This window comes from Carettochelys insculpta, chromosome 2, assembly GCF_033958435.1.
Source record: "Carettochelys insculpta isolate YL-2023 chromosome 2, ASM3395843v1, whole genome shotgun sequence".
Lineage (NCBI taxonomy): Eukaryota > Metazoa > Chordata > Testudines > Carettochelyidae > Carettochelys > Carettochelys insculpta.
The window spans coordinates 268,233,988-268,258,762 of record NC_134138.1 but is presented as its reverse complement, the minus strand read 5'-3'; the positions used below and the strand labels follow the sequence as shown (position 1 = coordinate 268,258,762).

The following is a 24,775-nucleotide window of genomic DNA, read 5'->3' as shown; positions in this document are numbered from 1 at the left end:
GTTTCATTGTTTAGCCTTTCCTCATAGGTCAGGTTTTCTAAACCTTTCATAATTTTGTTGGTCTCCACTGACTGTACTTCAGTTTGGCCACATCTTTCCTTAATTTAGAATTGGGCACCATACTTCAGCTGAGGCAACTTCTGTGCCAAGTAACCTGGAACAATCATCTTCTGCATCTTATATACAACATTCCTATTAATCTACCCCACTATCATATTAGCTTTTTTCCTCCATTATTATCACACTTGACTCATATTCCATTTGTGATCCACAAAGGCAGATCTAAGAAAGATGAGCATACTAGATATAAGTTCCGATTCATGGAATACGCCATAGTTCCAGAATGGTTCGTTTCCCTTTGATACACCAGTTTTCTACATCGCAGGCTGCTTCAGTACCATTGGTTGCCTCATCTGCGGCCCCAGACAGTAAGAAGGAAAAAAGGTGTTCCAAGCAAGAAAATGAAGAAACGGGCCAGACAAGAGATCCATTCTAAGGTGACCTCTAATTTCTCTAAGGGTATGATAAAAGTATCAATGCCATGAAAGAAGCCCTGGTTGTACATACCAGCTGCTAAAGGAAACACTTCAATGGCATCATCATCATCATCATCATCAATAACCGTGGGCTGGGCTTCCATTGGTGTCAGATGCCTTTCTCACTATTTCCTTCCATCTTTCCCTATCCAGTGCAGAGTGGCTTATTTTCTGTAGACTAGCTCCGCACCAATCTACTACATCATCTATCCATTCTCTGTGGGGTCTGCCTCTCCTATTCAAACCGTCCATTATGCTGAATACCAGGGTCCTGACTTTTCGTTCATTGTTCATTTTGCAAATATGCCCAAATAGTTGTAGCTTCCGTTTTATAACCTTCTGCAGGAGGTTCTCTTTTGGCTGTATCTTTGTATATAATTCCTCATTGGTGACCTTATACATCCATCCTATTCTCAGAATCTATCTATAACAACTCCTTTTGAATGCCAATATTCTTCTTTTCGAATCTTTCATTATCACCCGTCTCACATCCATACAACATGCTGCTGAATACACGTTTTCAAGATGCTCAGCTGTGTTCTTAAGCTAATTGCTTTGCTTTTCCAGATCTTATCCATCGCTTTCAAGCTCGCTCTTGCTTTCACTATTCTAGTCGCTATTTCCTTCTGACATTCTAGATCATATGTTGTGTTGCTCCCCAGATATGTGAACTTCTCTACATTTTGTAGTTCAATACCATCCACACTGATCTTCCTTCCTATTTCCTTATTTCCAAATACCATTGTTTTTGTTTTAGCGATGTTCATAATCTGTCCATACCGCTTCCCTTCTTTGTTTAACATGTACACCGTTTTCACTAGCTTCTCTTCACCTTCCTCAGTGATAACTATATGATCTGCAAATTTCAAATTGTTAATTCTTTTCCCATGCACAGATATCCCTTCTACCTCTTCTTTGGTCTTGTCCATTGCTCTCTCCAGATGTGCAATTAAGATACTTGGCAATGTTGGATCTCCTTGTCTCCTACCTCTACTTGTTTTAAACCAACTCCCCAACTCCCCACATGTTCTCACCACTGCCTCTGCATTATCATTGATATCCTTCAACAACCGTATCAGTTTGCTTTCCACTCCATATGACTCCAACACCGCCCAAGTCACTTTCTGATCTATACTGTCAAATGCCTTTTGAAAATCAATGAAGCAAGTGTATACTTTCGTGTTCTTTCGTCGAGCTTTTTCAGCTATAAGTCTTAGTGCCAATATCTTCTGTATGGTACTTCTGTCTTTTCTGAACCCTGCTTGCTTGTCTGCTATGTGTTCTTTTATCTGCGATCTTAGTCTGTCAGTCAGTATCATCATCAGCACCTTACCTAGATGAATCGTTCTGTAGTTCTTGCACTCTAATGTACTTCCTTTCTTCGGTATTGTTACGAGCACAGATCTTGTCCATTCCTTAGGCACCTTCCTTTCTTTCCATGCTATATTACATAGTAGGTGTATTTGCTGAATCATCCTTTCTCCATTGTATTTGATCATCTCTCCTTGATCTTATCATTTTCAGGGCTCTTGTTCTTTAGTCATTGCACTGCTTTTTCTACTTCCTCCTTCGAAATATTGGTCTCACTCTCGATGCGTGGTGGAGATATCTCTTTCAATTCCTCAATCAGTCCCTCTGAGACACTCGGGTCCAACTGTGTTTCATATAGATCAGTGCAATATCTTGTCCATCACTGCACAATCTTCTCCCTGTTCATGAGCACTTCTTCCTTCTCATCTTCGATTGCCATCTGCTTTGGTTGCCATTTCCTATTAATATGTCTTATACACCTCCCTGGTCTTATATCATTCACTGTAATACCTCTCTATATCTTCACATTGCTCCTCTAACCATTTCTCCTTATCCTTTCTGGCTGCCTTCCTTACCTCATTGCATTTCACCTTATATTGGTGTTCTGCCATCTCAGAAACATCTCTTCTGATCTTCAACGCTCTCTTCTCTTGAACCAACTTCAGTGTCTCCTGGGTAATCCACTTTTTATTGGTCTTTTCTTCTTCTGGAACAGTCTGCTCAATTGCCTCTTCTATAGCGATGCCTATCCCTGCGACTCTCTTATCTAGGTCTTTCTCTGTGGCAAGATTCTTAATCTTCTCTTTGAGCGCTGTTCTGTATGCATTCTCTGTTTCTTCCTCACATAGCTTTGCCACTTCTCTTCTTTTCTTAAACTGTGTCTTACATTTCCTTTTGAGTTTTATCTTGATGTTTGCAATCACTAGACTGTGGTCTGAGTCTATATCCACTCCTTGGAAAGTTCTTTACTGCTGTACTGATGTTATCCATCTTCTTTTTATCAAAATCATATCTAACATGTTCTTGGACTTCCCATCATTCAATAGCCATGTCCACTTCCTACAGTCCTTTTGATGGAATCTTGTGTTGCAGATCACCATCTCATGCTCTTCAGCAAAAGCGAGCAATTTCTCACCCTGTTCATTTCTTTCTCCATATCCAAACCTTCCCATGGCTCTCTCCCAACCTTCATTAACTGTTCCAGCATTCGCATTCCAATCTCCTCTGATGATCAGTACATCTTTCCTCGGTATCTCCTCCACCATCTTCATCAAGTCTTTATAGAATAGCCCAATCTCTTCCTCCATTCTGTCCGACATGGGTGCATGCACCTGAATGACTCAGATGTTGAACGGGTTTTGCTTTGAATTTTGCTACCATAATTCTTGCACTCACCAGTTTGTATCCTAACAATGTTCTTCTAGCTGTTTTGCTAAGAAGGAATCCAACTCCTGCTTCATGCTTTGCTTTGTTTCTTGACCAAATGACTTCAATGGCACTGTCCAATATATTGTGTAGCTGCAAGACAGTCAGGGCTGTCATCTGTGCCCCAGTACTGGTATCTCACTGTACCCCTGAAGGGGGTAGTAGTAGTAGTAGAGTGTCTTCCCCACCTGAAATGGTGCCCTTGGTTTGGAGCTATATGTTTCCTAGGTGATTGGACTGAATTTTTACCTGTGGAAATTAGGCTTTAAGTAAACCAGAAACTTTTGCAAAATTCGGGACTGATTTCATGTGCATGTGAGTTAAACCCAACCCAAAAGTAATTGCAGTACTGTTTCACTTTGACACAATCATTGAGCTGCTTATTTCATCCAGTACAGTTATTAGTGATATTGCACACAAATATATTCTATACAAGTGGGGTGAAAACACAAAAGTAGTTTTAACTTTTATAATTCTTGGTGACTCGCAAAGCACAGTATTATCCGTTGCATTTTTCAAGTGTTGTAGACAATAGGAATGTATGTCTAAAATAAATAAGGTTCTGATTAAAAGCCCATTGAAGTTCTGTGGAATCATCTGAAGAAAATTAGTTTAAATATTAATTCACTGATCTGGGATTTATCTTTAAAATTAATGGAAGACTGAGAGAGAGCATTACCTAGAAAATGAGTGATATCATTGGAAAAAGTCTTAAGAAGATATGATGGGATTTGGGTTTAACTTTTCTGGGCTTTCATTAGTCACCGTTCTTCTCTGGTCACATACAACAGTATTAATTACCTGGTTATTTCTTTGTTTTCTTTGCCATTTGTAACTTGAAGACTCGGAACAGAAATGTCCTCCTTGCTTGAAAGACTTTGCCCTAAAATACCTTATTTGGGACTGTTGCCCGCTATGGCTGAAAATCAAGAAAAAAGTGTCAATTTTAGTAATGGATCCATTTATTGACCTCACCATCACTCTTTGCATTGTGATAAATACTATCTTCATGGCCCTAGAACACCATACCATGCCACAAAAATTAAAATACATGATTGACATAAGCAATAAGGTAAGTGAATTCTGACATTCTCTATCAAGAATGAATTTATGTGCATTTGTACCCGGTATACAAAGAATGGTTGTAAGAAAGAAGGATTTATTCTCTCTCTCTCTTTGTCTGGTAGTTTCTGGTATATGGGATTTCCAAATACTCTTGTTTTTCAGTTGTTCTAAATATTCTTTAGACTAAAAAGAGATACGCATTCCTAGGTTATTTGTGGATAAGGTACTATGTAAATACACGATAAAAGTAAAGCTTGCAGTTAAGCCTTTATTGATGGACCTCTATCTATGCTACCATATTTATAGGAGTGTGGTCTAGAGAGTTGTCAATCTTTTAGGCTGACATATCCTACTGTTTCTATCGTCACAGGTCTTCACAGGAATTTTTACTGCAGAAATGATCTTGAAAATCATTGCTCTAGATCCCTACTACTATTTTCAGCAGCACTGGAATATTTTAGACAGCATAATTGTCACCCTGAGCTTAATTGACCTGTGTTTACCCTCCAAAGGTAAAGGAAGAAAAGGACAAGGAAGCCTGTTAGTGTTACGGTCCTTCAAACTGGTAATGGCTCACATATATTTAGTCTCAAAATTTTTTGCATGAATATAATAGAGCGGATTTCAATTCCTCCATTCACTGCAAAGAAAAATAATTCCTATACCTCGATATTAAGACTTGGAAACTCATTTTGTTTAATTTAAAACCAAATTGAGAATTTGACAAACTAATATAGCGTTTGTGTTTCACTGTGGGATGGTTTAAAAACATGCTATGAATGTTCTAAAAGAAAAAAACTAATGTTAAAGTGTAGTGAATGTTGAAGCAGAGAATGAGAAGAATGAGAAACAAACTCAGGGACCTGAGAAAGAAAAAATGGAGAAGAAAAATTAATAGAAGTTATTTTTCATATTTACACACTTTATAATCACCCCTCATGTGTGCTATATTGGATTTTAAATGGCGAATATATGTCTCTGAGAGCTGGAAGGGAGCTTGAGAGGTCATCAAGTCCAGCCCCCTGCACTTACAGCAGGAGCTCTCCCCATCCTACACAAATTTTTCTTAAACTAACCTGCCCCAGAATCTTGGCTAGCCTCCTCAGTGACTGAGCTCACAACCCTAGGCTTATAAGGCCAATACTCTAACCACTGAACTATAACTCCCTATGCTAGAATATGGTGTTCTTAAACATATTAAAAAATCAAGCATCTTTAACTTAAAATTCACATTTTTCCCAAAGTGAAAATGGTTTACAAACTCAAATTTTTTTGTAAATACTACAAAACCCAGAAATAGTATTTCAGATTCATGTAATCTTCAAAACAAGGAGTTTCCCATCATTATCTCAGTTTGGTTAGGTAGGTAAAATTGCTCTTCTTCATATTAACTGTTGCAACATCAACTGCTCCAGCAACATAGTTTGGCGTTGCCAACTAGTTCCTTTTCCTGTACAGTGAACCCCCAAAACATGCGGCTTCAGGTTGCATGTAATTCACCTTAACACGAGTTAAGCACAACTTGAAGCTGCTCTGTGGTTGTCAGCCTGCCTAGATGCCCACAGCTGCAGACAGCTAGGCAGGCTAAGAGCCCCTTCTTCCTGCCTTCCCTGAGCGAAATCTCACATGACTATGCTAATTAGCTGCACAAATGTGCAAATAGGAGACCATTTCTAGAAATCTCATTACCTTAGCCTTGCAGGCAGCAGCACTATGCTCTGGGCCTCTGTAAACATGGCCATACTGTTTTAAATACCTTACATTTCAGATGATTTAATTATTTTGAAAAGTCTGCATAAAAAGGCAAAATGAGGAATATCTAACTGTCTGATGTCTAATGCTATGTTTTGTGTTTATACACAGCTGAGGATCTTCAAGCTGGCAAAGTCCTGGACAACTTTGAATTCACTTATTAAAATCATTGGTAACTCTGTGGGTGCTTTAGGTAACCTCACCCTCGTTCTGACTATTATAGTCTTTATTTTCGCTGTGGTAGGAATGCAACTTTTTGGGAAAAGCTACAAAGAGCATCGCAGTAAAATAAGTGAAAATGGCAAGCCACGTTGGCATATGATGGATTTTTTCCACTCGTTTCTTATTATATTCCGAATTCTGTGTGGCGAATGGATTGAGACCATGTGGGATTGTATGGTGATAGCTGAGCAACCACTATGCCTTGTTGTCTTCTTGATGGCCATGGTGATAGGAAACTTAGTGGTGAGTTTCCAGATGTATTTCTTTTTATATTGTATGCACAGTATAAAATATACTGACTTACAGAGACAAATAGATGTGGTAACATATTTTATTGGATCGAATTTAGCTAGTGAGCATCTGAGCTTTTACAGAGCTCTCAGTCAGGTATGGATTCAGCAGACTGGAAAGAGAGCTGTGTGTAACCTCAAAAGCTTGACTCTCTCACCAACAGAATTTGATCCAGTAAAAGATATTACCGCATCCATGCTGCCTCTAATATCCTGAGACCAATATCACTACAAAACCCTACATGCGACACTGACTTGCCTCTCTATGAACGGTAAGTCTCCCAAAGGTGGAAGTAAAGAGTTCACCCCATGTCTACTGTGCTTGAGTAAATGCCCTGTTTGTCTTTCACCTCTAAAACTCATGCTCATATTTAAAGTATGACACTTTCATTGTTGCATCACTGAACCTTTCCACAGGCCAATAGTCATTCCAAGGAGGAACAATTTTCTAACAGAAAAAAAATATTGGCAACTATTTTCATTTTGGGATTGTGGTGGGACTAATCATTAAGGGCTGAATGGTCAAAATGATTTAGGCTCCAAATGTCTATTTAGGGCGCTAACATCTATTGAAATTAATAAAACTTATTGAAAAATAAGAATAGAATTTAGTCTCTGAACTTGCATGTATTAATAGCTTCCACTGATTTCAATGGGAGTTAGAAGCCTAAATAGAAGTTCCTAACTCTTTTGAGCATGCCACCCTAATAAGTCTTTGCATATCACAATCTTTTTTTTGAAGAACTTGTTTCTTTTCTGAGCTCTTTTCAAGCAATCCCTATGCTGACACATGAAGCAAACAAATTCAGGAATCTTCCAGTGTATATCTCAATGCACACTCATGGTTCAGTTCTCTTTAGATGCAGACTAAGGCCGTGGCTACACTTGCCCCTGCCTTTTGTAAGGGGTAAGCTAATGAGCCACTTCGGCAAATGCTAATAAGGCAGTCCATGAATATGCAGAGCCTCATTAGCATAATGGCACCTGCCCACGTTTTGAAAGTGCCACTTTCGAAAAACATGCTGCTCATGTAGACAGGGCCCTTTCAAAAGGACCCCCCCAGACTTCGCAAGTCCCTTCTTCCCATTTGGTTTTGGGAAGAAGGGGCTTTTGAAATCCAGGCAGTCCTTCAGAAAGGCCCTTGTCTACATGGGAAGCATGCGTTTAGACAGCGGCACTTTTGAAACATGCACGGTCGCCATTATGCTAATGAGGTGATGCATATTCATGGAGTGCCTCATTAGCATCTGCCGAAGTGGCTCATTAGCTTACCCATTTCGAAAGGCAGTGGCTAGTCTAGCCGCGGCCTAAATCTCAGATGAAATTTTAATTTCCAAAAGACTTTGAACTTTTGTTGGCTTTCTGTGAATCAGTGGCATCTCTTTTTGTTTTTAAACAAATATTAAATGATCACTGCATTAAATAAAAATTTAACCTAGAAGTAAGGTGGCTTCACAAAACCTTGACTTGAATGATTTAGTTGGGATGGACTAGAGGACCTCCTGAGATCCCATCAACCCTAATTTTCAGTGATTCTGTGATCATAGAATCATAGAATCATAGAACACTAGAACTGGAAGGGACCTCGAGAGGCCATCAAGTCCAGCCCCCTGCCCCAATGGCAGGACCAAGTACTATCTAAACCACCCCTGATAGACATCTATCTAACCTGTTCTTAAATATCTCCAGCGGTGGAGATTCCACAACCTCCCTTGGCAATTTATTCCACTGTTTGAGCATCCTGACAGTTAGGAACTTTTTCCTAATGTCCAACCTAAACCTCCCTTGCTGCAGTTTAAGCCCTCTTGTTCTAGCCTCAGAGGCCAAGAACAAGTTTTCTCCTTCCTCCTTATGACTCCCTTTTAGATACCTGAAAACTGCTGTCTCCCCTCAATCTTCTCTTTTCCAAACTAAACAAGCCCAATTCTTTCAACCTTTTTTCATAGGTCACATTTTCTAGACCTTTAATCATTCTTGTCGCTCTATTCTGGACCCTCCCTAGTTTCTCCACATCTTTTTTGAACTGCGGTGCCCAGAACTGGACACAAAACTCCAGCTGAGGCCTAACCAGCGTAGAGTAGAGCGGAAGAATGACTTCTTGTGTCTTGTTCACAACACACCTGTTAATGCATCCCAGAATCATGTTTGCTTTTTTTGCAACAGCATCACACTGTTGACTTATATTTAGCTTGTGGTCCACTATAATCCCTAGAGCCCTTTCTGCTGTAGTCGTTCCCAGACAGTCTCTCCCCATTCTGTATGTGTGAAACTGATTGTTCCTTCCTAAGTGGAGCACTTTGCATTTGTCCTTATTAAACTTCATCCTGTTTACCTCAGACCATTTCTCCAATTTATCCAGATCATTTTGAATTATGACCCTATCCTCCAAAGTAGTCGCAACCCCTCCCAAGTTGGTATCATCTGCAAACTTAACAAGCGTACTTTCTATGCCAATATCTAAATCATTGATGAAGAAATTGAACAGAACCGGTCCTAACACAGACCCCCGCGGAACCCCACTTTTTATACTTTTCCAGCAGGATTGAGAACCATTAAGAACTACTCTCTGGGTACAGTTATCCAGCCAGTTATGCACCCACCTTATAGTAGCCTCATCTAAATTGCATTTGCCTAGTTTTTTGATAAGATGGATGAAATGATCAGGATGGATGAAAGACACATGAAGCAGTGTCTCTGTTTCCCAAGGAGCTCCTAAGGAGCCCTGGATGGAACTTAAAGAATCTGTTGTGGCAACAGGGTGAAGGTATGCATGATACCTACCTGGGGATGACCTTCTCTTCTAATGCAAAACATCATAAATCACCAAGGAGCTCTGCTCAGCTAAAGGATATTCAGCAGAAGACTTGATAGCCAGCTACCAGCATCTGAAGGAATCAAGCACTAATGAAGGGATGGACTGATTTAGCATAAATTATGGACTCTGAAGAAAACAATCATGAGACTAAAATCAGGACCTCACTATGCTTTACGATGTGTGCTCTGATCCTATTGTATAAATCATCTCCAGCTTTTCTTTTTACCAATTCTGTCTAATGAAATGAACAATGCCTCCATGAAGAAAATGATAAAATGTTTTGATACACCATTTTTTTCCCTTTTACACCACTTGGAAGTAAACCCGAGAAACTGTAACTCTCAGGCAAACTTGCAAGTTTCTTCAGGTGGTAGAAGACCAAACAAGTTTCAGTGCCTGGTGGATCCCAATATGCATTTAGTGAATTACCTCCAAATCCATACTCTTCCCAGGTCCCTTCACAGACTGTCATCTGGAACCCTGCTCACAAATATCCTTCCAGCTGCCACAAAATCTTCCCTCCTTCAGCTGACGTGACTTCTCAACTGATCCATCACAGCTGATGCTATTGGAACTTCTTCCCAAGCAAAAAGATGCTAAAATGGAGAGTGCATAACAGCAATTTAAATATAATAAATATTTTAAAAATGTGGCCATCATCCTCAAAACAAATAATATATATACTAAGAAAGTTCAGAGAGGAGGATTAGCTTAATAGAAATCTAAGCATATCAAGATAGAGAAATACAGCGTTAAAACACCCAAGCAACCAAACTCTGGCCCATAGTGATGCCTGGCAATAACCATAAAAATCATGGATGCATTTTAATGTTTGTGGTAGCAGATTAGATGAAAGTGATTTTAAAAGACACATTAGAGTTGTTCCCAGGTGTCTTTACAAGTATCTTTCCAGGTATCACTACGTGGTCAAGATGGGGCTCTTGATTTTCTATACTGATGTCTGCATGTTTGGACTATTTTAACTTCAGCTTTATCTGCCTGACAAGTTTATCATAGATAGATAATGCATGAACTTAAAACATTTCAGACAAAAAGAGCTGAATGTGAGTGCTAATCTTTTATTTAATTTTAACTCATATTCATGGACTTAGTTGTAGATGCTCAGACAATTTATTCAATATTCAGGGAGGAAAGGCTATACTTTTGGGGAGGATGCAGGGTATTGTTCATACATATAAAAATTACTGTTTGAAGGGCAAAATTCGACATGGCCCTAGTTATGACCACAATTTATTATTAATTTACCAATACTATTAACATTTTAAAACATGTTTCATTAAAATTGTGTGAATTTTTTCATATACAGTCTTGCACTGGCACAAAAACAGGTGTTCTTTTTTTTTATTTTGGAGAATCATTACATTATACCCTTATGACAGCTAAAGACCTATCACATGCTGTATGACAAATAATTTGCTAAAGGATAATAATTTCATGTGTCTTGTTAAGGTTGGTACATTAAGAACAAATTGTTTAGAAACTGACTCTAATCTTCAAGTCTCCTATTTAAATCTCAAAATTAGACTGCCATGATTTTCTTTTCACTGCCATTATTTTCAGGTTCTCAACCTGTTCATTGCACTGCTGCTAAACTCCTTTGGTGCTGACAATTCCCAGGCTCCAGAAGATGACAGAGAGATGAACAACCTCCAGATTGCACTTGCTCGCATCCACAAAGGACTTTATCAGGTGAAACACGCAACATGGGATTACTGTTGTGGAAAGCTCTGGCATCCAAAGAAAGCTGCGAAAAAGAAAATGAAATTAGCTGCTGAGAACACATGTGTGGAGTTTGGGAAAGAAAGGAAGAAGTGTAAAGAAAATTATAGTAACAACGTGACTGAGAAAAATGAGGACAAATGCTCAGTTAGAATCCTTGAAGATTTTATCAGCAACCCAAACATGTTTGTCTGCGTCCCTATTGCTGAGCCTGACTCTGATAGTGAAAACTATGAAGAAATGGATAATAAGTCAAGCACAGTCATAGTAACAGAGTACAGTAAACAGGTAAGAAGCCCATTCAGGGAGCATATGATTGGGACTACAAGTATCATAGGTGTAGGAGTGTTAGTCTATATCCATCTGACAAAGTGGGTCTTTGTCCGCGGAAGCTTATGATCCAAAATATCCGTGAGTCTATAATGTGCCACAGGACTTCTTGTTGTTTTTGATGGTACAGACTAACATGGCTACCTCTCTGATAAAAACAATCAGGACTTCTGAGACACCTTAAAAACTACTAGACTTATTTGGCCATAAGCTTTAGTGAGCAAAACGATGAAGTGAGTTCCTGCCTGCAAAAGCTTATGCCTAAATAAGGTACCACGGGATTCCTTGTTGGTTTTGACACTACAGGTTCTTTAATGGAGCTGGCAAAGGCATAGCATGATACACATACAGGAAGTTGACTTTAGAAAAATTCAAACAAGAATTAAAAGTGCAATTACTAAAAAGCAATTTTTTTAAAGTGAGGCAATTACCCAGTGGAAGAACTTACCAAGAGGGTTGGTAAATTTTCCATTTCATGGAGACTTGATAACAAGATTGGATATCTTTCTGAACGACAGATGATGCATTACTTTGCTTAATGCAGAAATTAATACGTGAAATTTTGTGGCTTAAATTAGGTAGGAGTTTGTATCATCTGATCATAGTGGTCTCCTCTGACTTGGAAATCTGTTAATCTATGTTCAGCATCTGTAACCTGCCAGAGAGGAAATTTATTTACTAGATAAAGTACATAGTGTAAAAGGCTCAAACTGGAAACTTTGAATAAGGAGCTCTTGCCTTCTTTTTTTGCCCTATTAACATGTCCCAGAAAATAATAGGACAAAATGACTGGGTTAAGAATGGAATGGGTCTGTTAGAGTTAAGTTTATTATATTATAGTGCATAGAATCGGATTTCTTTAAGTTCATCTGAATTTTTTTAGTCATGACTGACTCTATAATAGTTCCTTTCTGGTGCTGAAGGCTGCTAAATAGTTCTACTAAGCTCCTCAGTTAGTCCACATGAAAAGATTCTCATTGACATCGGTAGGCTTTGGATTGGGCCTGGCAGGACTGTATTTTCCTCAATTTATTTTCGGTCCCCAGTGAAAACTTTCTCCCATTTGTAAAAATGTTAATATTGAAAACGAGTAGTTCCAGGTTCTATGTATTCTACTCGTAGAGTTCTACTTCAAAATTTTGTGTGCCATCCTTCTGCCACCCAAACAAAAAGAGAAAATAAAATAAACATATCTACGATTATCTTCAGCAGGAAAACCACCTTGTACTGAGGGGAAAACAATATAAAGGACCAGGGACATGGTGTCAAGGCTCTGAGATGTTCTCTGAAAGCTCAACTGAGTTTAACATACGTAAACAATGGAAGGCTGAGTCATGGTCTCTACCACAAAAAGAGGTAACAGTATTTGTGTATAACAAAGGAATCAAAGATACTGGTTTATTTCTTTGGTATCTGTTTCATTTTTTAATCTTATCAAGATAGTTAATCAAGAAACAATTTTCTACTTTACATTTTGTATTTATTACCTTATTTTGTGTTGATGAACAAGCACTCTGCAATTCCCTAGTCTTTTGGGAGCCCCCTGATATCTTAGCTACACGTGTTTGCAGTTGCATCATAACATCACTGATACATTTGGCTGCATTAGTGTATTTAGCTTAATATATTGTGCCTCACTGGTGAAGGTTAGAATAAGTGGATTTTGGTGAATGGAAATGGCTCAGTGCTGCACTTCTAAATATTGATTAAAAAAAATTAATAGGAAAAGAAACAGTCCTGAGTTATTGAAACAATGTGAAATAATTTCATTCAATAAGATCATTAACATTGCTTGCTTTATTTTTCTTGAAATTTGAATTACTGGAAAAAGAGATTCTAAAAGGTTATTCCAGAAAATTCTGGTGTGTCCAATGTGTTCTTTCTATTTGAATGAAAAGGGCTTTAAGTAAATGTTGTGTATGTAATAATGAGTATTCAGCTTTGAAAATTGCTCACCCCGACAGAGAAAGGAAATGTCAAGTGGCCTGTGAGATGAATCAAGACAACTCACATTTCAAACAGACAATTTCAGATGAATTGCTCACAAATAAAGTCTAGTAATAACTCACAGAAATCTTCTGGAGAGTAATTTTCCACAATGAATATGTGGAATTTGGAAACAGGAAAACGATTAAATATTAGTTATGAGTTATTCACACGTCTGTAGTGGTGTGCAGCAGTGCCAAGAGCTACCACAGGCCTGGGTAATGTGGGAGTGGGGCCCAGCTCCCCATACCTTGAGTGGAAGGGATGGAGCTTAGGGCAGTCAGCCCTAGTTCCCACCCACCACTGCTCATGGAGTGGTGACACAGTGCTCCACAGCATTTCAAAGGGGCCCAAGCTCCACCACTGCACCTCATTAGCATCTTTCACTCCATGTATTAGCATGCCACTTCCAAAGGAAGTGGCCTGTGTAGAAATGGCCAATGTGTGTAGATGGTCTGCAGGCCCTTTTTTTCTAAAAGAGCATCCCTCATGGCACCTGATTTTTCAATCCCTGCCTCGTTCTTTTGAAAGAGCAGGAGCTCTGCAGAATCTCTCTTTTCAATAGAGCAGACCACTCTTTTTATCTGCTTTTTGTGTGTGGATGCGCTTTTTTGAAAGAAGTTCTTTTGGAAGAGATCTTCCTGAAGAACTTCTTTCAAAACATCGCTAGTGTAGACATTGCCAGAATGTTTCAAAGCTTATCCATGTTTGAAAACCAGATTTACTTAGATCTAGGAATATTGGAATCATCCCTATTTGTTAGGTTTGCTGATAATGATTAATTTGCTCCTTTTACAAATAATATAGCCTTCTGTTTGAATTGATGTGAAGCTATTTCAGGGATCATATACACTGTAAAACAGGAGGCCCATTCCAGGACTGCCAGGTTATTAATAAGTGCAGGAGCCAAATGAGTTTTATTTTTTTAATATTTCCGTTAATTATAACTGTTCTCCAAAATACTTATTCAGTTTCTTTTAAATCACAATTGCATCATTAAGGGAAGACTGATGCAACGTCTTGTGCCACAGCTGGATGACATCAGCTCTTCTGAAGGCAGCACAGCAGACCTGACAAATCCTGAGGAGCTTCTGAAGCAGATCCCTGAGGTTGCTGAATCCTTAAAAGGACCTGATAACTGTTTTTCAGAAGGTAAGAATCTGCTGATTTCAACATGACTGGTAAGAAAAAAGAAAAGCCAACAGTAGCCTGTTCTCTTACTTAATTCTGAAACACTCAGGCACTCAGTACCCAAGCACTATCTTGTCTATGAATTTAATAATAAAAATACATAATTCCTCATACTGTATAGCACTTTTCATCCATAGATCTCAGTAACATTGAAAGCATAAGTGACATAGGCAGGGAGAATGTGTTAGTTTTCAGTTGAATTTCTCTAGGATGGTAGGCCTGGAAGCCCACTTTAAACTGCAGTGTAACTTTTAGCTTTACAAGTTTACTTTATGCCGATATTTGATCTTAATGCCTATTTAAATTTTCAAACCTGTTGGCTTCTAACCAAAACTGTCCATAGCAGGAATGCTGTGATTTTTTTGTTGGAGAAAAAGCCAAATGTATTAATGTCAGAGAGGTAGCTATGTTAGTCCTTATCTTCGAGAACAACAAGAAGTCCTGTGGCACCTTATAGACTAGAAGATATTTTGGAGCATAAGCTTTCGTGGGCAAAGACCCACTGTCGGCAGACGGGATACTGGGCTGGATGGACCTTTGGTCTGACCCAGTATGGCCATTCTTATGTTCTTATGTTCTTATGTTCATCAGATGCATCTTCATTAGATGCATCTGATGAAGTGGGTCTTTGCCCATGTGTGGAGTTTGGGAAAGACAGAAGTGTAAAGAAAATTATAGTAACAATGCGACTGAATAAAATGAGGACAAATGCTCAGTTAGAATCCTTGAAGATTTTATCAGCAACCCAAACATATTTATCTGCGTCCCTATTGCTGAGCCTGAGTCGGTTAGTGAGAACTATGAAGAAATGGATAATAAGTCAAGCATAGTCATAGTAACAGAGTACAGTAAACAGGTAAGAAGCCCATTCAGGGAGCATATGTTTGGCACTCCAAGTATCATAGGGGTAGGAGTGTTAGTCTATATCCATCTGGCAAAGTGGGTCTTTGTCCACGGAAGCTTATGGTCCAAAATATCTGTGAGTCTACAAGGTGCCACAGGACTTCTTGTTGTTCCCAAATATATTAGGTGTGCCTTCAGCAAGGAGAGGAGGGTTATGTAATTTCTATGATTCAATGACTCTTTCTGACAATTGCTTTATCCTTGCACCTTCCAGAGCTAACCCGGGCTATTGGAAATTCCATTCAATACCTACCAAAGCTATGTTATGTTGCCTTTGTTTTGTGAATCTGATTATCATCACTCTGGGGACATTGCCAGTGTTTTCAACAATACAGGTGTGACCACACTAGCCCCTCCTTTGTGAGGGGCTATGGTAATGTGGCACTTTGTAATGTGCTAATGAGGCATGACCATGAATATGCAGCACCGCATTAGCATAATGGTGGCCACGCTTGATTCGAAAGTGCCAGTTTCAAAATGCATGCCCCACATGTAGCCGCAGGCCTGTCGAAGTGGACCCCTGATTTCGAAAGTCCCTTCTTCCCATTTGGTTTTGGGAAGAAGGGGCTTTCAAAATCAGGGGGTGTCATTTCGAAAGGCCCCTGGCTAAACAGGTGGTGTGCATTTCAAAACCAGCAGTTTCGACTTGCACATGGACACTTATGCTATAAAAAAAAGCAGTCAAGTAGCTCTTTAAAGACTAGCAAAATAGTTTATTAGGTGAGCTTTTGTGGGACAGACCCACTTCTTCAGATCATAGCCTAGCATGGCTTTGTCTCTGTTACTATTCAACACTTATGCTAATGAGGCACTGCATATTCATGGTGGCACCACATTAGCATATTCCAAAGTGTCACATTTCCATAGGTTAGTGTGGCCACAGCCTACCTGTTGGGCTGCAAAGTAGTTCATTACAGGGTGCAAGATCTTTCTGACTGCCTCAAAATACTTTTCTAGTTTGTTTTCAAAGAACATTTCCATAGTTTCCCAGGTATTCCTGAAGAGCTAATTATCATACTTCTCTCTTTCAGGCTGTGTCCGATATTTCCCCTGCTGTTTAGTGAATGTCACTAAGTTTCCAGGCAAAACATGGTGGAACCTAAGGAAAACATGCTACAAAATTGTTGAACACAACTGGTTTGAAAGCTTCATCATTTTCATGATTCTACTAAGCAGTGGATCCCTGGTAAACTAAGTTAAATCTCCTATCAGGTTGAATTATAAATGACTTTTCAGTATAGGAAAGGGTTATTTTCCAACCTGATTGGGTGGGGGGGGCAGAGAAAATAATGAGAAAACTGACCTACTAAAAAGCTAACATTTTTTATAATTGGAAAATAATGTAAGTCAAATGACAGTATGAGCAACTCTAACAACCTGTGATGATTTTCCATTCTGGTTCTATACTTGATTTTTGGAACTTTGTCTGACAGTTATTTCACACACAAAGACTATTTTTATGTTCATCGTTATGACAAAAGATTCTTTCCAGCTAATTCTCTTGGAACATGAAGCTGAAATTACTTTTGAATGAGGTATATGTATCCATCTGAAAAATACTCATCTAAAATCTACTAGACATAAAATTCCTTGGGGCAGAATTGGGGTTCATCTGTTTGTAAAAGTTACAAGTTGCTAAATTAGTGTGAATCTAAATAAGTTGAAAGGCAGACTAAATCTGTATAACTTATAAACTGAGGGGCCAGAAGATTTAATTGACTTCTCGCTCCTGAATTATACTTTCTGAGACTAGTGATACCCTACACCAGGGGCTGGTAACCAAAATAGCAAGAAAATCCTTTTTTTTTTTTCCAAATTTGGTAAAAAACTCAATAATTCAAGATCCGCAATACATCAGAAAACAAGGTGGTCCTTAATAAATAACATCAAACCATACATTTTGTAACCTGTATTTTAAGACCAGCGCACATGCAATGATTTATAATATGATATATGGTTAGTGTATGACAGTCACAAACTTTTTACATATTCTACTTCTTCACATTTTACATGTGTGTGTTTGTACCACTATCTTCCTGACTTTCACTCTGGAACCTATTTTAATTATGCCAATTATACTTCTCATTTAGTTTTGGTTTTCTTTCTTCAAATGTGTGTTGCCCTTCACAGAAGGAATGCCACAAACTTCCATTTCCTTTTCAGAATCAAGACTTTATTAGCAACGTGATCAAAACACAGATAGAGGATCATATCCCACAATGCACTGCACATATTAAAGGGGGAATTATCCAACATTTCAAGATCACATATTGTTTGCTATTTAGATCTGAGCTGTTCATTGTTGGGCCTTTAGATGGTCACTGTCTATCAAATAATCAGAAGGGGTTTTATTGTTTGTTTTTACGATAGCATTGGGAACCATAAAGAAGTCCCTTAAGAGCTGAATGCAGCTCCAAAGCTGCAGGTTGCAGACCCCTTCCCTACATCTTTTAAAAGGTTTTGTCACTCTGCACTCTGTTGCAGAGCCTCACTTCTGTGTTAATTTCTCTTTTGACACCCCAATGATAAAATAGGCAGCTGTACTTAATTCGCAGTCCCTATGTCTCTCTTCTTATCCTTTCAGTTTTCATACCTATAGTATTCATGGAGGCAGATGTGAAATATGGAGAACCAAACAATACAGCAGAGTTGGCATTTCCACTGCTCATTTTCAGAGACTCCGTATCTTCTCTTTTCAGAGCTCACTACTGTAACACACCTTTTCTGTTAAAAATAGATTGTTGCAACACAAAATATAACTTAAATAAAAAAATGAATATGTAATAGAGCAAGGATTCACATTTTTCTTTATTTATGGTTATATCTTGTAGACTCTCCACAGTGTCTGATGGCCATTTCATCACAATTATCTTCACCATGAGTACTTGACTGTAAAGTTAAACTCCCGCGTAACTTTTTGCAGGATGGAAGTCCAGGTTTCACGTTGTCTGGGGTTTCATAATGAAGGGTGAACATATCTCTAATCTCAGTGAAACACTACAGTATTTCATTGAAATTCTGTAGAATGGGTTTATATCTTAGCATTATTATTTCAGGCATTTGAAGATATTCATCTTGAGAAAAGAAAAAATATTAAAATTATATTGGAATTTCTTGATAAAATCTTTACTTACATCTTTGTCCTGGAGATGTTTCTAAAATGGCTGGCTTATGGTTTCAAGAAGTATTTCACCAGTGCTTGGTGTTGGCTTGACTTCCTAACTGTAGGTGTAAGTACTGCATTTGATGCGTTCTGTAGACTAGATTACTTACTATAGTGCAAAATGTTCTTTTTTTTTTTCTGGCTGTCCAAATCTGAGGTGCCTTGATTTGAAGAGGTACTGATTTTAGAAAGTACCTAGCACCTACCCTTTGAAAACCAGACGCTTTAAGGTATCTCAATTTGGACAATAAAAATAGCTATTTTGTTAAAATTTTGTCCTCAGAATTCCTACAGCTTTTATCGTGTAAGCATGGATTAGTAACACCACTCACATACACTTGTTTTGTTAAAACAGACTGGGTGACATCTTGGCATCCCTGAAATATTGGGTGTTTTATCATAAACTTCAGTGTTTGTTATTTGATATCTGTTAGGCTATGGATGCGTCTACACTATGAGCTAAAATTGAATTAATTAAAATCAATTTCTTAACACTGGGTTTTATCCATTCAGTTCTGAGCACCCTCACCTTCCCATATGCTCCCCACAAAATCAACTTATTGCTGCCGCACACAAGTTGCTTAAATCGAGTGCTGCAGCAGTGTATTGTGGGAACCTATCCCATAGTTCCCTGAGCCTAGTAGCATTCTGGCTACTTTTACAGATGCAGCATGGGAAAAAAATTCCCTTCAAGTAGATGTGGATATCTGGTGACATCTTCCCACATTTCTTTTCCCTCTTTCCACTGCTGTGTTAAACAAATGTCCCTTTCTCCAGACAGGGTCTGGCTTGCCTTTATAAGAGATGTGCTTTTTATAACTGAGGGGAGGGGACAGATAGTAAACTTGTCTCAACCAACAAATTTTTGAAAACGGGATGCAAAAGCACTGGATCTTTGCAGGATTGGAGCTGGATTTAGACCTCCTGGCAAAGAAGACCCTTAAAAAAAGAATATGTTTAAGTAGACATGGGTGCTATGCTGAAACTCAAATGAATCATTGAAACAGTAATAGCTCAGGGTGGCTAAAAGACAGCAGGCTGTTGCCAGCCCCAAAAAGTGTGACTGCCCAGGGAGACCCACCACCTGCCCCTATTACTAGTGCACCTAAGCTTTGGTTCTGTTTGGACCTGGATCTGAATTTAGGTCTTCTGGAGAAGAAGACCCTAAGTAGACAGGAATACTACACTGAAAGTCAAATGAATCATTGAAACAGTAATGGCTCAGGGCGGTTAAAAGACAGCAGACTATAGCCAGTCCCAAAAATTGTGACCACCTAGGGACACCCTTTCATTATGTTTGGAAAAGACCCTTAGAAGAAGAATGTATTTAAGTGAACACAGGCGCTATGCTGAAACTCAAATGAATCATTGAAACAGTTATGGCTCGGGGTGGTTAAAAGACCCCAGATTATAGCCAGCCCCCAAAATTGTGACGGCCAAGAGAGACTTCCCCCAGGAGCCTGAAAGACCCCAGACTATAGTCAGGTTTGGACCTGCCAAAAAAGACTCTCAGAACAAGAATATTCCTTGCTGCAAGCCTTACTTCGAGAACTGTGGTAATTGTACAGCTACTATATTGCCTTCATTTGCATATGGCTTAGGGCAGCTAAAAGGCCCCCAGCTATAGTCAGCTCCTGAAAATCATGACCGCCAAAGGAGACTTCCCCCAGGGGACCAAAAGACCCCTGGCTATAGCCAGCAACCGAAAATCATGACCATTGAGAGGCACTTCTCCCGGGTGGCTAAAAGACCCCAGGCTACAGTCAGCTCCCAAAAATCATGACCGCTGAGGGAGACTTCCCCCAGGAAGCCAAAAGACCCCCAGCTACAGCCAGAACCCAAAATTGTGACCGCCCAGGGAGACTTCCCCTGGGCAGCTAAAAGACCCCAGAATACAGCCAGCACCCAAAAATTGTGACCTTCGCCACATGCAAGTTGCCTGGCACCTTGTGCAACACGTCCTTTTATTGGTTCAGGGTCAAGCCATGTGATGTGACTGGGCACAGGAAAGTTCCCAACTATGTGGAGCTTTGGGCAGGAGGGAAGGGAGACGATGTGGGAGTCAGGACATAATGCAAGTGGCTGAAAATAAGTTTTTCCTCCAAGCACAACTCCAGGTCACAGATTAGCTGACATGTCATGTGGGTGAGAGAAAGTTCCAGAAAGCATGGTGCCTCTTGGGGAGGGAAGGCAGGGGACATGGTGGGTGGGACAACATGTAAACGGCTGAAAAGAAATTTCTCATCCTATCAGACAAGCATGACCCCCACCCATGACCTACCTGCCACATGGCTTATTTTGAAATAACGCAGCTACACGCAAAAATGCATTTCAGAATAACACCCAGCTCTTTTGAACTAGAATGGCAGACACATAGTACCTGTTTCAAAATAGTGCCATTGGAGCCTATTATGGCTTATTTTGAAATACCAATATTCCGGCTACGTCTACACTAGCCCCTTCTTTTCAAAAGGGGCTTGGTAATGAGTGAGGTTGGAAGATGCTAATGAGGTGCTCCATGAATATGAAGCGTGTCATTAGCAGAAACTGCCACTTTCGAATAGATCACCGCCCATGTAGATGAGGGCCTTTTGAAAGGACCCCCTGGACTTTGAAAGCCTCTTATTCCTAAAACCAAATAGGAATAAGGGGCTTTCGTAGATTAGGGGGGGGGGTCCATTCAAAAGGCCCCTGTCTATACAGGCGACATGTGATTAGAAAGCAGCACTTTCAAATTGCTGCGGCCGCCATTAAGCTAATGAGGCGCTGCATATTCATCAAAACACCTCATTAGCATCTTCCAACCTCGCTCATTACCATGCCTCTTTTGAAAAGGGGGCTAGTGTAGACTAAGCCTCCATGTCTTAACAGCATCTCTTTTGAAATAGTTATTTCAAAATAGACATTATTTCTCTTGCAATGAGGTTTACCAATTTCAAAATAACTCACCCACTATTTCAATTTTATTTTGAAATAGTGTGTGCATAGTGTAGATGCTTGAAAAGTTATTTCGAAATAACGGCTGTTGTTTTGAAATAACTCCATAGTGTAGTTTGCCCATCTTGATTACACATTTTCTGATTTGTCTACCTTGATAATAATTTTTGGCTCTCTGTGCCGTAAATATTGAGTCTGTTCTGGTATTGCTATGGTCTGAAGAAGTGGGTCTGTCCCAGGAAAGCTCATCACCTAATAAATTATTTTGTTAGTCTTTAAAGTGCTACTGAACTGCCTTTTTGTTTTGATAGACTATAGACTAACACAGCTATCGCTCTCTTTCTGTAGTGTAGAGATAGCCTAAGTGTCTCCTTAAGGTGCACTTCTGCTTGTACTGTACAGATTGTAATCTCACATTTTCACAGATAGGATTTTGTAAGCATGAGACAAAAAGGGAACAAAAGAAAATGCAATCTGGTGCTAATATATCTTTGTGTGTGTGTGTGTGTTTCTGTTCAGGTCTCTTTAGCAACCGTCATAGCTACCTCACTTGGACATTCTGAAATAGGACCTATGAGATCTCTTAAAACCTTGAGAGCCTTGAGACCATTAAGGGCATTGTCACAATTTGAAGGGATGAGGGTAAGAGTAAATAAAATAACTATTGAAGCACCTCTGTGTGAACATCAAGCATGTAAACAGTCCCTATTTCATATGAATTTGCTTTCATTATGGCTCTGCTTTCATCATGATTCTGCACAATAATGAAGGTTACATTTAGTTGGGGTTGTCTTACTTTAACCTGGGAGATGGACTAGATAACATCCTGAGGTCTCTTCCAAACCTAAGAGTCTATGATTTGAGTTCAATTTTAAGAGGAGTTTATTTTGTTAAAAAACAAACTCACTGAAATGGCAAAAAATCAAATCATGCTCGAAGTTTACGTATGTTTGGATTTTTCATAATGGTTTAATGAAAAATAAGTTGATACACACAGAAAAATAAGATTTCAAAAATCATGCCATGAGTCTAGAAGGCAGGAATTTCTGTGTGCATATACCTGTGACTGAAAGGTCAGCTACTAAAAACTTGTAGTAGTTTTCAAGCTCTCTCCTGAAGGCTACGAGCTTGTGGGTACCCACAAGGAAGACAGTCCCAAATGTGATTTCTTGGGTTCTCAGAGGGGTTTTGCATTTGGGTGGTGTCAGCATATCACTCAAGGTCAGGGAATCTGTGACCTTGGGGAGTTTTTAAGTAGTAGCCTTAAGTGGCAGGCTATTTTTAAGGTTTCTTGTCATCTCCCACCTTGTCCACTTGAAGAACCAAAATGGAAAACAGCCTCGACAGTGCAAAGGAAAGGTATTGCTATGTATTAATTCTGTAATAGTTATATAAACTTAGGAGACTATTAATAGAAAAGGGGGCTATTATATCTATCATCAATTCAGATTCAGTATAGGTTTGTGTAAATTAAAAGTTATTAAAGTCTATTGCATGTTCAATAATCTGAAGATAGGTCGATGACTCCATTCCTGCTTCTGAAGTAAAATTGGCTGCACTAAGGTAACAAAAACAGTGCCAAAGCAATAGGAATTCTAGTTGAGGCTATTGGCAGAAAGGTCAAGGATTCAGTGAACTTGGAAATTAAAGATAAGTCCAACTCAAAATATTCAGGTCGGAATTGATCTGAACTTCCTCTGAGGTGCGGGTGCGTAGGCCAGATATAATAATTCAAACCATAAGAGAGAGGGGCAACAATTATGAAGTTTTTAACTGGATTCAAATTGCCTTAAAATTTACCACAAATTGTCTAAAGGTTTAGATTTAGATTCATTTCTAATGAAAACTGGATAATCACCCCTCTCTCTCTTCTTCCTGCAACGTAGTAATTGAACTTCAAGTTTGATACTCTGGAGAAATTTGTGCTATCATTAACTAACCAATGTATGTGTTCTCTGGGAAAAGGAATTCCATCTGCAGACTTGCCATTTCTGACCCTTTCACTATTAGTAAATTCACTAATTAATAATCCTAATTAAAAATGAGATTAATATACCTTGGTGTTGTACAATATGGCATTGTATGTATCAGTGACAGAAAAAAGTTTCTATTGATTCAGCTGAGTGTCTAAAGTCATACTTTGCTCCTTGAATCTTGTATGTTGGCCTAAGCAGGCTCTGCATTAGGGCAAAGTGAACAAGATGGTTGCCTTGGGCCTTGTGTCTTGAAGGCCTCACTCTCAAAATGATTACAGCATTCACTGCGCACTGTCAGGATCCTGCTGTCAGTATGACACCTTGAGCTCCGCGCCTGCTGGGCCAACTCTGGACCTAAGTAGCAGAGTCCTTGCCCTCAGTATCTCCATGTTGTATTGCTACCACTCATACTACCTGAACCTAGTTGTGAAGGACACACTATACTGATTTACTGTAGCTGAAGATCTGATCCATGGTGTGTCCTTCATGACTACCTGTTGTGAATGTGTAACATTTTTCTGAGATATACAGAGAAATGCAAATGGACAGGTAAATATTACTAGTTTAGAAGAAAGTGAAATATTGTCATATGATGGAGAATTAGACATGGCATTCTCAAACTCAGTCGCAAAACTAGATATAGGTTCATTCTTGTGCATCAATATTACTATCTCAGTCTCAGAAATGTCATCAGAGAAAAAGAGAAAAGGCTTGTGTGAGCAGAGGTGATCCTAATTTTGATAGCATGAAAGAACTGAGCAACAAAACTCATTTAAGTACAGACTGGAATCGATACAAAAGCTGTTAGATTGTTACACGTTTTAATGCAAGTTATTGGCACATAGTAATGGATTGAAAGCAAAAAGTAATATAGTGGGAAAGAAACATCAAAGCGGGAAAACAATTACACATTGTGACAGTGGATGCAAATGCACTTTTAGATGTCTTTTTAGGTTCAGTTTATCATGCATCAGAGACTTTTTTATCTTACGTAGCAGGAAGGCTTTGAATCCTGCATAAGTATTCCAAATCCATCCACAGTTAGAACTGTGCAACCCCTATTGAATTCCATGGGAGTTGCACAGGTGTAGTTGAAGGCAGTTGTTGAACTAATCTATCTACTGCTTTTCTTT

General features: G+C 39.1%; 2 protein-coding genes across 2 annotated transcripts in view; both read left to right on the top strand.

The window, feature by feature from the left end:
• LOC142008335 (sodium channel protein type 5 subunit alpha-like) overlaps positions 1-362 on the top strand; it is a 29,962-nt gene extending 29,600 nt beyond the window's left edge. Inside the window, exon 13 of the mRNA XM_074985515.1 lies at positions 277-362. Coding sequence (XP_074841616.1) covers positions 277-362 — 86 coding nt within the window. The remainder of the gene's footprint in view (positions 1-276) is intronic.
• The window catches only part of LOC142008947 (sodium channel protein type 5 subunit alpha-like), a 41,662-nt gene that overhangs the window by 1,604 nt on the left and 15,283 nt on the right, over positions 1-24,775 (top strand). The window contains 8 exon segments of the mRNA XM_074986324.1: positions 4,106-4,344; positions 4,708-4,902; positions 6,201-6,554; positions 10,998-11,444; positions 14,504-14,624; positions 16,598-16,752; positions 18,623-18,796; positions 22,186-22,308. Of these exon segments, the coding sequence (XP_074842425.1) occupies positions 4,225-4,344; positions 4,708-4,902; positions 6,201-6,554; positions 10,998-11,444; positions 14,504-14,624; positions 16,598-16,752; positions 18,623-18,796; positions 22,186-22,308 (1,689 nt within the window). The 5' untranslated portion in view covers positions 4,106-4,224.